This window comes from Phragmites australis, chromosome 4, assembly GCF_958298935.1.
Source record: "Phragmites australis chromosome 4, lpPhrAust1.1, whole genome shotgun sequence".
Classification (NCBI taxonomy): Eukaryota; Viridiplantae; Streptophyta; class Magnoliopsida; order Poales; family Poaceae; genus Phragmites; species Phragmites australis.
Window position 1 is genome coordinate 19,721,300 of NC_084924.1, and position 11,814 is coordinate 19,733,113.

The window sequence follows — 11,814 nt, forward strand, 5'->3', positions numbered from 1 at the left end:
CGCGGAGAAGACGACGAGGTAGTGCATCACAGGCAGCGACGACGATGGCTCCGGCGAACGACAAAACACGGAAAGGGCAGCAGTGACTTCTAGAGTTTGGTGGCATGGAATAGGGGTAGGAGAGGGCGTGTGTCGGTGAATCAGGAACCAGGGGTCCCCAAATCCCGAGGCCAGGCCAGCAATCTTCCACGTGGCTCCTTCCCGCAGGGTTCATCTCCGCGAGGTATGAGAAGACTAAATCCCGGGAGGTAGTGCTCGGGACCATGAACAGTTGTCCCCGAGTACCCGAGTTCCCCGATGGCCTGCGAAGACCAAATGCCGGGAAGAGAGTGCTCTAGGTCATGAACAATGGCCCCCGAGCACCTAAGTACCCCGAGGACCCAAAGAAGGTAGTTCCGGAAGAGAGTGCTCGGGGCTGCGAACAGTAGCCCTCGAGTACTCAGTTCCCCGAGGGCCAAGAGAGGGTGTTTCCAGGAGAGAGTGCTCGGGGATATGAACAGTAACCCCCGAGCACTCGGTTCCTCGACGGCCCAAGAAGTCCTTTGTCGGTGGCCCCCACAGGGGTCCAGTGGTGAGGTGTCAGCTAGTGAAAGGCTTGATGCCGCATTTAAGAGGGCGCGTGGCCTGTCACCTCCAACTGCTCCTGCCACGCTCGGTGTCAGTCCCTGCCACATTCTGGCAGAAGGGCGTGGGGACATTTAATGCATGGGTCCCATCCCGTGTCATCCGGCGCACCTCAGGATAGCATCGCAAGGCCCAAGGCGCCCCGCCTGCCACCCTGCTGTGTCATGCGAGCAGGACCGGGCGGGCATGCCGGTCTTCTCTGTCGCTGCCCGGCGGACCCTCTCCACGGTGCCGGTTGCCAATGCCATTATGACGACCAAGACAGGGCGGGGGGCGCGTTTTCAACCCCCCCCCCCGTCACTTCACGCAGCAGCCCATGATGACCGCTTTTCCATTTATGGCACCTTGGAACTCATGCCCTCCCTTTCGAGGCACGCTACTGCCGGCGGGTATTTAAGAGAGCCGGTGGGCACGGACAAAGACGGGACTCTCAGAGGCTGAAGAGTCCAGAGCGAAGACATACTCTCAAGAACACTCAGTACAAGCACAGAAGCTGAGACCACCTAAGAACAAGGAGCCCGAATCTCTAGGATAGACAAATATTCTTGTAACCAGCAACATTCCTGAGAGACATTCTTAGGGCATTTATAGCATCCACACAGGAGTAGGGTATTACGCTCACCGTGGCCCGAACCTGTCTAAAAATCCCTCCAGTGCATTTACTACATTCTGCATTCGATCCTTCCATCCCACCTGCCATCGCATTTACACCCATTTATTTCTCCCACAAACATATTCAGAATCATCCCCCCTGGCCGAATCTCAAAAAGGGCTCCCTCCGGATACCTGCGACAGGAGTTCACTCTCTGACAGCTGGCGCGCCAGGTAGGGGGGTTGCATCCCTGAATTTGTCTATTTTTTCCTACAGAAAAAATGGCAGGTCGCCATCGTCTCCGGTGCACCGGCTCCAGCTCCAGTGAGGAAATGGAGCCCCTCGCGCAGGAGGCCCCAGTCGCTACTGCTCCTCAGTAGCAGCCACGGTCCGCACGCACGGCGCTCCCCTCTCAGGGGGGCCATGGCGCTGGGCCCAGCAGGGCTGCCGCCGCCGTCGCTAGCACACCGCCTAACCCTCAGCAGGTGGCAGAAACTCCTGCTGCTAGATCCACGTCTGGACAGCGCCGGGCGTCGTTACGGTGTAGGCTCGCCTTTGGCGAGGCCAGTCCCGGGAGTGCGCTGCTTGCGGCGCAAGCTCTCCTCAGGCACCCAGCAGTCCAGGCGGCGGGGGAAACCCCAGAAGGCCGCTGGCTCCAGGAGGTGGCTGCCCTGGTCGGCACGGCTCACCATCAGGTGTTGGTCGAGAGCTCCCGCGCTACCTCCCACCGCGGCGCAACCAAGGTCGGTCCATCCTCGGGTGGCGGCCGAACTGGCCAGGGGGCCTCCAAGCGGAGTGCGACCCCCCTGGCCACTACCGGAGCTCAGGACCTCCGCTTGCATCTCAACGAGCGGAGGGCTGTCGAAGACACGCGTGTTACCCTTGAGCACCAACGGGAGTCCCGGCACGAAGCCAAAGCTGAGGACCAGGCTTCCTCCATGCCGACCCATGACCGCCGGGGCTCCCCGACTCGCCGGCGTTCACCGCCCAAAGGCGCTGCCCGCGCTGCAGGGTACGGCACAGGCTGTCGTTCCTTCACCAGCGAGCTCCGCCGGGTCAAATAGCCCACCAAGTTCCGGCCAAAACTACTGAAAAAGTATGACGGGTCTATCAAACCTGTTGAGTTCCTCCAAATCTACACCACCACTGTCGAAGCGGCTGGCAGCAGTGAAAAGGTGATGGCCAATTATTTCCATGTTGCCTTCAGGGGCTCTGCCCGCTCTTGGCTTATGAACTTACCCCCAGGATCCATCGGTTCCTGGGATGATCTCTGTCACCAGTTTGTGGCAAACTTTCAGGGCACATTCACGCGCCCCGGCCTGGAGTGCGGCCTCCACGCCATCAAACAACAAGAGGTAGAGACACTGTGGCGCTTCATACAGCGCTTCAGCCAGGTCCGCAATACCATCCCGTGGATAACCCCCCACGCTATCATTGTCGCGTTTCGGCAGGGTGTCCGCGACAAGCGGATCCTCGAGAAGCTGGGCACGCACGAATCGAAACCACCGCGGAACTCTTCACGCTGGCCGACAAGTGCGCCAAGGTGGTGGAGGCTCGGGCATGACATGTTCCGCACCCTGAGCATCCCGCTGCCGATCAACCAGGTCCTTCCCGCTCCGACAGGCGGGAAAAGAAAAAGAGAAGGAGGCGCGAGGCTCTCCCTGTCGAGCCAGCCCAGGCCCCCGCCTATGGGCCGGCCCAGGAACCTGACCACCGGCCAGCTCACCAGGCGGCCGCCGACCGAAGGCCCACGCCCGCAAGGGCTCCGGCCCAAGCCCCTCCTTGGGCTTCGGCTCTCGCGAGGGCTCCCGTTCCCGCAAGGGCCCCCCGCTCCTGCGAGGCGTGAGCCGGGGAAGTGGTGCCAGATCCACCAGACCAAGTGGCATGACCTCACGGAGTGCCGCACAGTCAAAGGTCTCATCGAGCAGTGCCAGAGGGACCGTGAGGAGCCCCGCAGGGGCGGCGACGATAGAGCCGCCCTCGACAACCAAGAGCTCGGCTTCCAGGAGCCTGAGCACACCATCGCTTTCATCGACGGAGGTGCATACATGCCCTCCTCCCACCGCATCATCAAGACCATGTGGCATGAGGTGTGCTCGGCGACCCCGATTGCAGAAGCCGTAAGGCCCCTGAAGTGGTCGGACTCCCCGATCACGTTCAGCCTAGACGACCACCCCGCAAATACTGCAGGCGTGGGGTGACTACCCCTGGTAGTGTCCCCCACCATCTACAACGTAAAGGACAAGAGGGTGCTGATCGAAGGGGGTGCAGGCCTGAACCTCCTTTCCTGGGAGGCCTTCGAGAGGCTACAGGTGCCCTCCAGGCGCCTAAAGCCGTCGCTCCCCTTCTACGGGGTGATGCCTGGGCACTCCCTGCCCCTTGGGCAGGTTGAGCTGCCCGTGATATTTGGGAGCCGAGATAACTTCCAGACGGAGAACGCCATCTTCGACGTAGTGGAACTCCCCTTCCCCTACAACGCCATCCTCGGGCGCCCGGCGCTCGCTCGGTTCATGGTGGTCACCCACTACGCATACCTCACGGTCAAGATGCCAGGCCCCGCGGGCCCCATCTCTGTGTCCCCCGAGACCGGCAGCACCATCTCCTGTGCCAAGCAGTTGTCCTCGGCCTTGGTCTCAGCTCGGGCCGAGGTCCAAAGTCATCCAGGGGGCCCGGGACCCTCTTCATCCAAGCCCCGACTCGCTACCGACACCTCCGTTCCAACGAAGGAGGTGGTGGTGGGCGAAGATGCTTCCCAGGTCGTCCGAATCGATGGTGACCTAGGCGACAAATAGGAAAGTGCGCTCGTCGCCTTTCTCTGGGCTAACGTCGATGTGTTTGCATGGCAGCCGTCCGATATGCCCGGGATCCCTAGGGAGGTGATCGAGCACCACCTGGCTGTGCACCCGGACGCATGGCCGGTGAAGCAAACAGTCCGACGACAGGCGCCCGAGCACCAGGAATTCATCCAGGAGCAAGTAAGTAAGCTCCTTGACGCCGGCTTCATCCGAGAAGTCCTCCACCCCGAGTGGCTGGCGAACCCAGTCATCGTCCCGAAGGCCAACGGCAAGCTCCGCATGTGCGTCGACTACACCGACCTAAATAAGGCTTGCCCAAAAGATCCTTTTCCTTTACCCCGCATAGATCAGATTGTAGATGCAACCGCGGGGTGCGATCTTTTATGTTTTCTAGATGCAAACTCTGGTTATCACCAAATCCGCATGGCCATAGAGGATGAAGAAAAAACTTCTTTTACCACTCCGGTGGGGACTTATTGCTATGTATCGATGCCATTTGGTTTGCGCAACGCTGGGTCGTCTTTCCAGCGGGTTGTGTGCATTACCCTTGACTCACAGGTTGGCCGCAACATCGAGGCTTACATAGATGATCTCGTGGTCAAGTCCCGAGACCGCGCGCACCCTGCTTGAAGATCTAGCCGAGACTTTCAACAGTCTCCGCACTACCCGCTTGAAGCTCAACCCTGAGAAGTGTGTTTTTGGGGTGCCCACGGGCAAGCTCCTTGGTTTCTTAGTCTCTAGCAGAGGAATCAAGGCCAACCCAGAGAAGATCCGGGCCATCGAGCAGATGCGACCCCCGGCTCGACTCAAGGAAGTTCAGTGCCTCGCCGGCTGCATGGCGGCCCTCGGGCGCTTCATCTCCAAGCTCGGGGAGCGAGGACTCCCCCTCTTCAAACTCCTAAAGAAGACCGATCACTTTGACTGGACACCAGAGGCCGAGCAGGCCTTCCGCGATTTGATGAAATATCTCACCTCGCCGCCCGTACTGGTGGCCCCCTCCGAGGGTGAGTCACTACTGCTCTACGTCTCGGCCACTCCTCAGGTCGTGAGCATAGTACTGGTAGTGGAGCGTGATGAGTGCTCGGGGCAAGGTGATGGGTCCTAGCTACCGGCTGCCCCCGAGCACTCCCCAGTCCTCGTGGCTCCTCCCGAGCAGGGATTTGAGCCCGAGCACTCGGCTCCTCCCGACCAGGGAGTCGAGCCCGAGCACTCGGCCAGCCCCGACCACTCCGCCGAGCTCGGGGGCTGTGATAAGCCCTCGGGTGAGGCCGCAGTCAGGGCCCGCCGTGTACAGCGAACGGTGTACTTTATCAGTGAAGTCCTCTGATACGCCAAAATAAGATATCCCCAAGCCCAGAAGCTGCTCTATGCCATGCTCGTCGCTTCCCGGAAGCTGCGCCACTACTTCCAGGCGCACAAGGTCTCGGTGGTTACCACATACCCACTGGGGCCGATCCTCCAGAACTGAGAAGGCATTGGGCGTATCGTCAAGTGGGTGGTGGAACTAGCGGAGTTTGATCTGCATTTTGTCACCCGCCAGGCGATCAAAAGCCAGGCGCTCTCTAACTTTGTGGCAGAATGGACGCCCATCCCCGAGATCGACCAAGAAGAGATTTCCGCGTATCCCGGGCACAACGCGCCCGGGTACTGGATTATGCACTTCGATGGTTCTCTCACGCTGAAAGGCGCAGGGGCCGGAGTGGTTCTCACCTCCCTAACAGGTGAAGAACTCCGGTACGTCGTGCAGCTACAGTTCCGAGCAACCAACAACATGGCAGAATATGGGGGCCTCATCGTCGGCCTCCGGGCCGCGGTGGGCCTCGGGATTCATCGCCTCCTGGTCAAGGGAGACTCCCAGCTGGTAGTCAACCAGGTATCAAAAGAGTACCAGTGCACGGATCCTCAAATGGTGGCGTACGTGGCGGAAGTCAGGAGGCTGGAGAGGCACTTCGACGGCCTGGAGCTGCAATATATATCTCGCTGTGACAATGCTCTGGCTGATGACCTTTCTCTCCTGGCCTCTTCCCGTGCGCACGTCCCTGCCGAAGTCTTTGAAGAAAGGCTCACACGTCCTTCCGTCCTGCCTGCCGACCAGGACGAAGGGGAACCCTCGAGCCTAGTTCAGGGGACCCCGACGGTGCCCTCAATGGGAAGCCCCATCAGGGTGCCACCGCCCGGCGAGTACGTTGTGCTTGCTGGTGGTTCTCAAGATGCCTCGTGGATGGACGAGATCCGAGGGTACTTGAAATAAAAGTTCCTCCCCGAGGATGATGCCTCTGCCGAGAGAATTACGCGGTAGTCCAAACGCTATGCCATAGTAGACAGGGGTCTCTACCGGTGCGGCACAGACGGTGTCCTCCTGAAGTGCATCACCTGGGTAGAAGGCGGCGAGCTTCTCGCTGAGATCCACAAGGGCGAGTGCGGTGGCCATGCATCGTTCCGCACGCTGGTCGGGAAGGCCTTCCGGCAAGGTTTCTACTGGCCTACATCTCTCCAGGATGCTTCCGAGTTGGTTCGACACTGCAGGGCGTGCCAGTTCCACACAAAGCAGATTAACTAGCCAGCTCAGGCTCTTCACACCATCCCCCTGTCATGGCCCTTCGCGGTCTGGGGGCTGGACATCCTCGGTCCATTCCCTCGAGCAATCGGAGGCTGTGAGTACCTCTACGTCGCCATTGATAAGTTCACCAAGTGGACGGAGGCGGTTCCAGTCATCAAGATTACCAAGAACACGGCGCTTCAGTTCATCCGTGGTATCACAAGTCACTTCGGTGTCCCGAACAGGATCATCACCGACAATGGCACTTAGTTCACAAGTGCCCTGTTCGGGGACTACTACGAGGACCTCAGCATCAAGCTCTACTTCGCCTCTGTTGCTCATCATCGGAGCAATGGGCAGGTCGAGCGTGCCAATGCTGAGATACTGAAGGGGCTCAAAATTGGGACCTACGACATGCTCGCAAAGCATGGGAAAGGGTGGATCGATGAGCTGCCTGCTGTGCTATGGGCCAATCGGACCACGCCAAGTTGCGCCACCGAGGAGACCCCTTTCTTCCTTGTGTACGGCGCTGAGGCGATCCTCCCCTTCGAAATCACCCTTGGTTCCCCTCGGGTGCATGCCTATTCCGAAGGCGAACAGGAATAGCGAAGGCACGACGACGTCAACTACTTGGAAGAGCGCTGACGGCGTGCCGCCGTCCGAGCAGCCCGCTACCAGCAAAGCATGCAGCACTATCATCAGCGTCACATCCAGGCCCGGTCTCTCGAGGTGGGGGATCTAGTTCTCCGACGCGTCCAATCACGCGAAGGAAGGAATAAACTGTCCCCCATGTGGGAAGGCCCCTTTACCATGATCGGTGTCCCGCGAGAAGGCTCTTTTCGGCTGGCTGCGGAGGATGGGAAGCCGCTCCCCAACGCGTGGAACATCGAGCATCTGTGTAAGTTCTATCCATAGGTGGCATGTTTGTGCTCGAGCCAACCAAGCCGGGGGTCCCCCCCGCCCAAGTTGGTCGGGGCCTACCACTAACTATGTAAGTCACCCTGTCTTGTACAAAAATTGTCCATATATATATATTATCACTCTCTAGTTCTTGTTTCAAATTTTATTTTTTCTCTGGAAACCATATGTTTAATATGTCTGGTGAGATGCTCGATTGTGCGAGAAAAATGTTCTTTCTCATTTTCCCCGTTGATAAAAGAATCCCGATCGGTATGTGCGTAGGCAGTTGCCGCATACCTAAGTCTGTTGTGGTAGGCTGTGGTGTTTGGTGTCATGGCAGTACCCCGAGCATCACCGAGCCTCTGGGGTTCTCGAGTAATCCTACCGCTCGAGCAAAGAGTGGTCGGGAGCCTAGACCCCAGGGGCGGGCTGTCGGTGCTCGGCCTGGTCAGTCCTTCCTAGGCACCACCAAGCCATAGGACCTCTGGGTTATGCCTCTGTCTGCATATTTCACCGGCCCGGGTATTCGAGGGATCTCGGGTAAAAAATGAGAGTAGTCTATAATGAGTACCGCACTAACAGAGCCCACCAAACAAAGAATCTTTTCCTATTTTCTTAAGTTATAGATCAACAACCAAGAATAAAAGTAGCTCGACCGCAAGGGCCTCAGTACCCAGGTCGCTACTCAGGCCTAGGGGGTCCTCGGGTGGTCCTACCACTCGGGCATGAGTGGTCGAGACCGCCTGGTCCCGGGCTCCCTCTCATGCTTTCTAGTGCTCGGGCGCTCCGACCGAAGGAACCAAGTTCCCGGGCACCCCGAGCTTTGAGCGCATACCACTCCTGGATCGGTCGGCCAAAAGGCTGACAGCTGTCTGGTGAGTGGTTAAGGTCATAGAATTTACATCCTTACATATTCAGCAATCTATTTTCCCCGAGTTATCCTTGGGTCCCTCGCATTCTAATCTGTTCGGCGAGATGGTCTCCTCATGCACAAAACCCTGCCCATGTGTTCACTTTTCTCGGAATGACAAAACAGATAGTAGAAAGGTGTACCGTACGAACGGCAATGTCTGACCGAAGTCCTTCATGGTGGTCGTGGTGTTCGGCCCGCTTAAAAGTACCCCGGGCACTACCGAGCCTCTGGGGTTCTCGGGTAATCCTACCGCTCGAGCAAAGAGTGGTCGGGAGCCTAGACCCTGGGGGCGGGCTATCGGTGCTCGGTCCGATCCGTCCTAGCCCGGGCACCACCAAACCGTGGGGACTCTTGGTCGCATTTCCACCCACACGTGTCTCCGGTCTGCTTGTTTGACTGGTCGCGAAATGGGAAAGCGTTCACTGGTCGTGGCGTGCTCCGTGCTGGATCGACCTATCTCCCGAGCAAGGAAGTTCGTGCCTTTGTCTCTTGACTTAGCCGCTACGGACTCGCGAGGACTCGGGGGCTGAACGCGTGGAAAGGCCTCACTACTCGGGAGATGAGTGGTCGGGGCGACTTCGTTCTCGGCGGGGGGGGGGGGGGGGAAGGTCGGGCTCGGTCCGACTAAGTACTCCTCGGGACATCAAGTGAAAAGAGCAGAGACTTCATCAAGCATCAAGACAACACTGGAGTTGCGATCCCAAGGAAAGGCTTCCATTATATTCAAAAAAGGATAGCTATTCAGAGGGATCACTCCCATATTTATATCAAGTCAAGAAAAGAAAAAACAAAAGCCTAATCTAGGTCGGCGGGCTTTGGTGGTGGCAAGGAGTCCTCGCTGCTGCTGCCACTGCTCAGCACCGGCGGTGGCTCCGACGCGAACCAAGCTGCCACCTCGGCGGCGACGCCCCAGACAACCTCTCGGGCGGCCCCATCCTCGGCCTCGACCACTCCTTGTCGGGCTGGCTCCAGCGAGAAGTTGGGGTCCTGACTCCGGTAACAGGCCAGGACGTGCTCGGCCACTGCTTGGGCCAGACCACGCCCTTCTCGGGAGGCTAACTCCTGCATGGCCTGGTCCAGCGAGAAGTTGGGGTCCTGACTCCGGTAACAGGCCAGGACGTGCTCGGCCACTGCTTGGGCCAGACCACGCCCTTCTCGGGAGGCTAACTCCTGCATGGCCTGGGGAAGCGCCTTCAGTCGCCGGCTGATCTCCTCGAAGCCGAGGACGATGTGGCCGATGGTCGTTCACTCCATCCCCTTCTCGCCCACGTACACTCGCCCGAGCCCGGCCACCCTCACGGACCTCTGTGCTTGCCAAAGGATGTCTCACATCATCAGCTTGATGTTGGCCCGCTCGGCGATAATGGTCTCGAGCTCATCCTTCGTGATCTGTAGCTGCTCCTCAAGGCTTATCTCCTCGGCTGCACTGGTCGGGACGACGCTGGTCGCCGGGGCTTCGGCTTGCTTCTGCTTCACCTGCTTGGCGAGGGCAGAGAGGGCCTGCTCCCGGGCAGTCAGCTCCGCCTCCCACTTGGTGGCCTGCTCCACTCGAGCAGTTAAAGCCGCCGACGCCGAGGTAGCCTCCGCTTCACTGCGAGTCAGCTGCTCCTCCCAGGCATCCAGAGCCGTCACCGTGACTCCAACGTCAGTCTCGCGGATCGCGACCTCCTCCTCCCGACGGAGGACTTCGGCGTGGCTCCGCTCAAGCTTGTTGTTCCGGCAGGCTAAGTTTGCCTTGGAGGCCTCCATTGCCTTCTCGCGTGGCAGGATGGCATCCTCCCGAGCCCGCACCAGTTGCTCCCTGGCGAGCAGCTCTGCGGTGTGCCGCCGCGATATCTCACCCAAGCGGGTGGCTTCCTCTTGTGCGGCGATGGCCTCCTTGCACACTTCATCCAGGGTCTCCCGCTCCTCGGCCATCGCGCGCCTCTCCCTCTCATGGGCAGTGCGGGCCGAGGCGATGCGGGCCTCCAAAAGACAGCTGACCTCCTCCAGCCGCCTCCTCTCCTCTACGAGGGCGGAGCGCTCGGCCTCGGGCTATGCTCGTTCCCCTGCCACGGCTGCCTCCAGCCGCTCGATCACCTCCCGGGTGCTTCCTAGTACGTCCAGGAGGGGTTCCGCGGCCTAGTTGGACGGCAGCCGGGCGCTGGGTCCCCTGCGAGCCCTCTCTGCGGGGTCCCCGACTACTGCCTTGACGACGCCGCCCTCGCCGTGGCCATCTGCCCCACCCTCGAAGCACTAGGGGCGGGCTCGGCCGGCGCCGGTAGCTCTGGCGCGGCCGCTGCCCTCGGCTCAGAGCTCGGTGGCGCCAGCGGCTCCGGCTCATCCGGCGCGCTCGGCTCAGGCGCACTTGGCCCTGGGGCGGGAGCCGGCCTTGGCGCTTCCAGTCGCCTTTGGTCTCCGGTGGCATCCTTGGGCGGCATGAAAGCAAAAACAGGTTAGTCCCCGAACTTACCCCGGGCGAAACATGCTCGGGGAAAAGAAACTTACGCAGTCTTTGGTCCTTGGTATTGCCATCGTGATTCCGGGATCTTGAACTCCGGGCCCGACGGCTTTGGCCCAGAATCTGCCCTCCTCCTCTTCGGCAGGGGGCTCTGAGGGGCTGCCCTGGAGCCCATCTCCGGCAGTGGGCCAGCTTGGGCACTCGCTGTAGACGCGCTCCCGTGCTGGCCTTGGTCTCTGTGCTCTGGCGCCCGGGGCCTCACCTCCGCCGTGGAGCCCGTCTCCGGCGGCGGGTCGGCTTGGGCACTCGCTGTAGACCCACTCTAGCGCTGGCCTTGGTCTCCGGGTTCCCGAGCCCTGGACCTCACCTCCGTCGTAGACTCTGCGCCAGACGACTGGCCGCCCCGGCCTCCCTCCTTCGCGCCACCCGTCGACGGCCATGGCTGTTGAGGCAACGGCGACGATGAGGATGACGGCTGAGGCACGAACGTCCGGGGGCATTTTCCCTTGTCCCCCGGGGCCACCGTTCCGCTACCGACGGTGCCTCTTCCACCGGCCTGATGGCTGCTGCCTGCGGCAGCCCCACGGCCGGCCTGCGCCTGCCGCCCGCGGCCTCCTTGCCGCTCGCCTGCGGCCTACCACCTGCGGCATCTCGGCCGCTGGTCCTCGGTGCACCGCTGGTCTCCTCGTCCACCCCGGGGATCTGGATGGTCCCAGGGTTCTAGCGCCCCGGCCGGTTGACCAGACCCTGGGCGTCGAACTCGGGCAGCATCACTTGCAGCGCCACCCACCCCGGGTCCACGCTGAGCGCCAACTGCTCCCGGGGTGGCACCGCCCGAGTTAGGTCTTCCACGCCAATTACCACCTGGAGCAAGCCCGACAACGCCACCTCGTCCAGGTCCCAGTCCTCGCCGATCTGGGTCCTGGTGATGTCATGGGGCCCGGTGTACATCCAACAGGGGCGGGCCTGCTCCCGCAGAGGCACCAGGCGGTGGCGCAGGTAATCCACCAC

At 60.6% G+C, this 11,814-nt stretch overlaps 1 protein-coding gene across 1 annotated transcript; it reads right to left on the minus strand.

Moving 5' to 3' along the window:
- Positions 1-10,543: 10,543 nt before the first annotated feature.
- On the minus strand, positions 10,544-11,303 carry LOC133914658 (predicted GPI-anchored protein 58). Its single transcript, XM_062357715.1, has 2 exons — positions 10,851-11,303; positions 10,544-10,771 (listed from the first exon to the last, which is right to left on the minus strand). Exons 1-2 carry the CDS (start codon positions 11,301-11,303, stop codon positions 10,544-10,546), a joined length of 681 nt encoding a protein of 226 aa, XP_062213699.1.
- Positions 11,304-11,814: the final 511 nt, after the last annotated feature.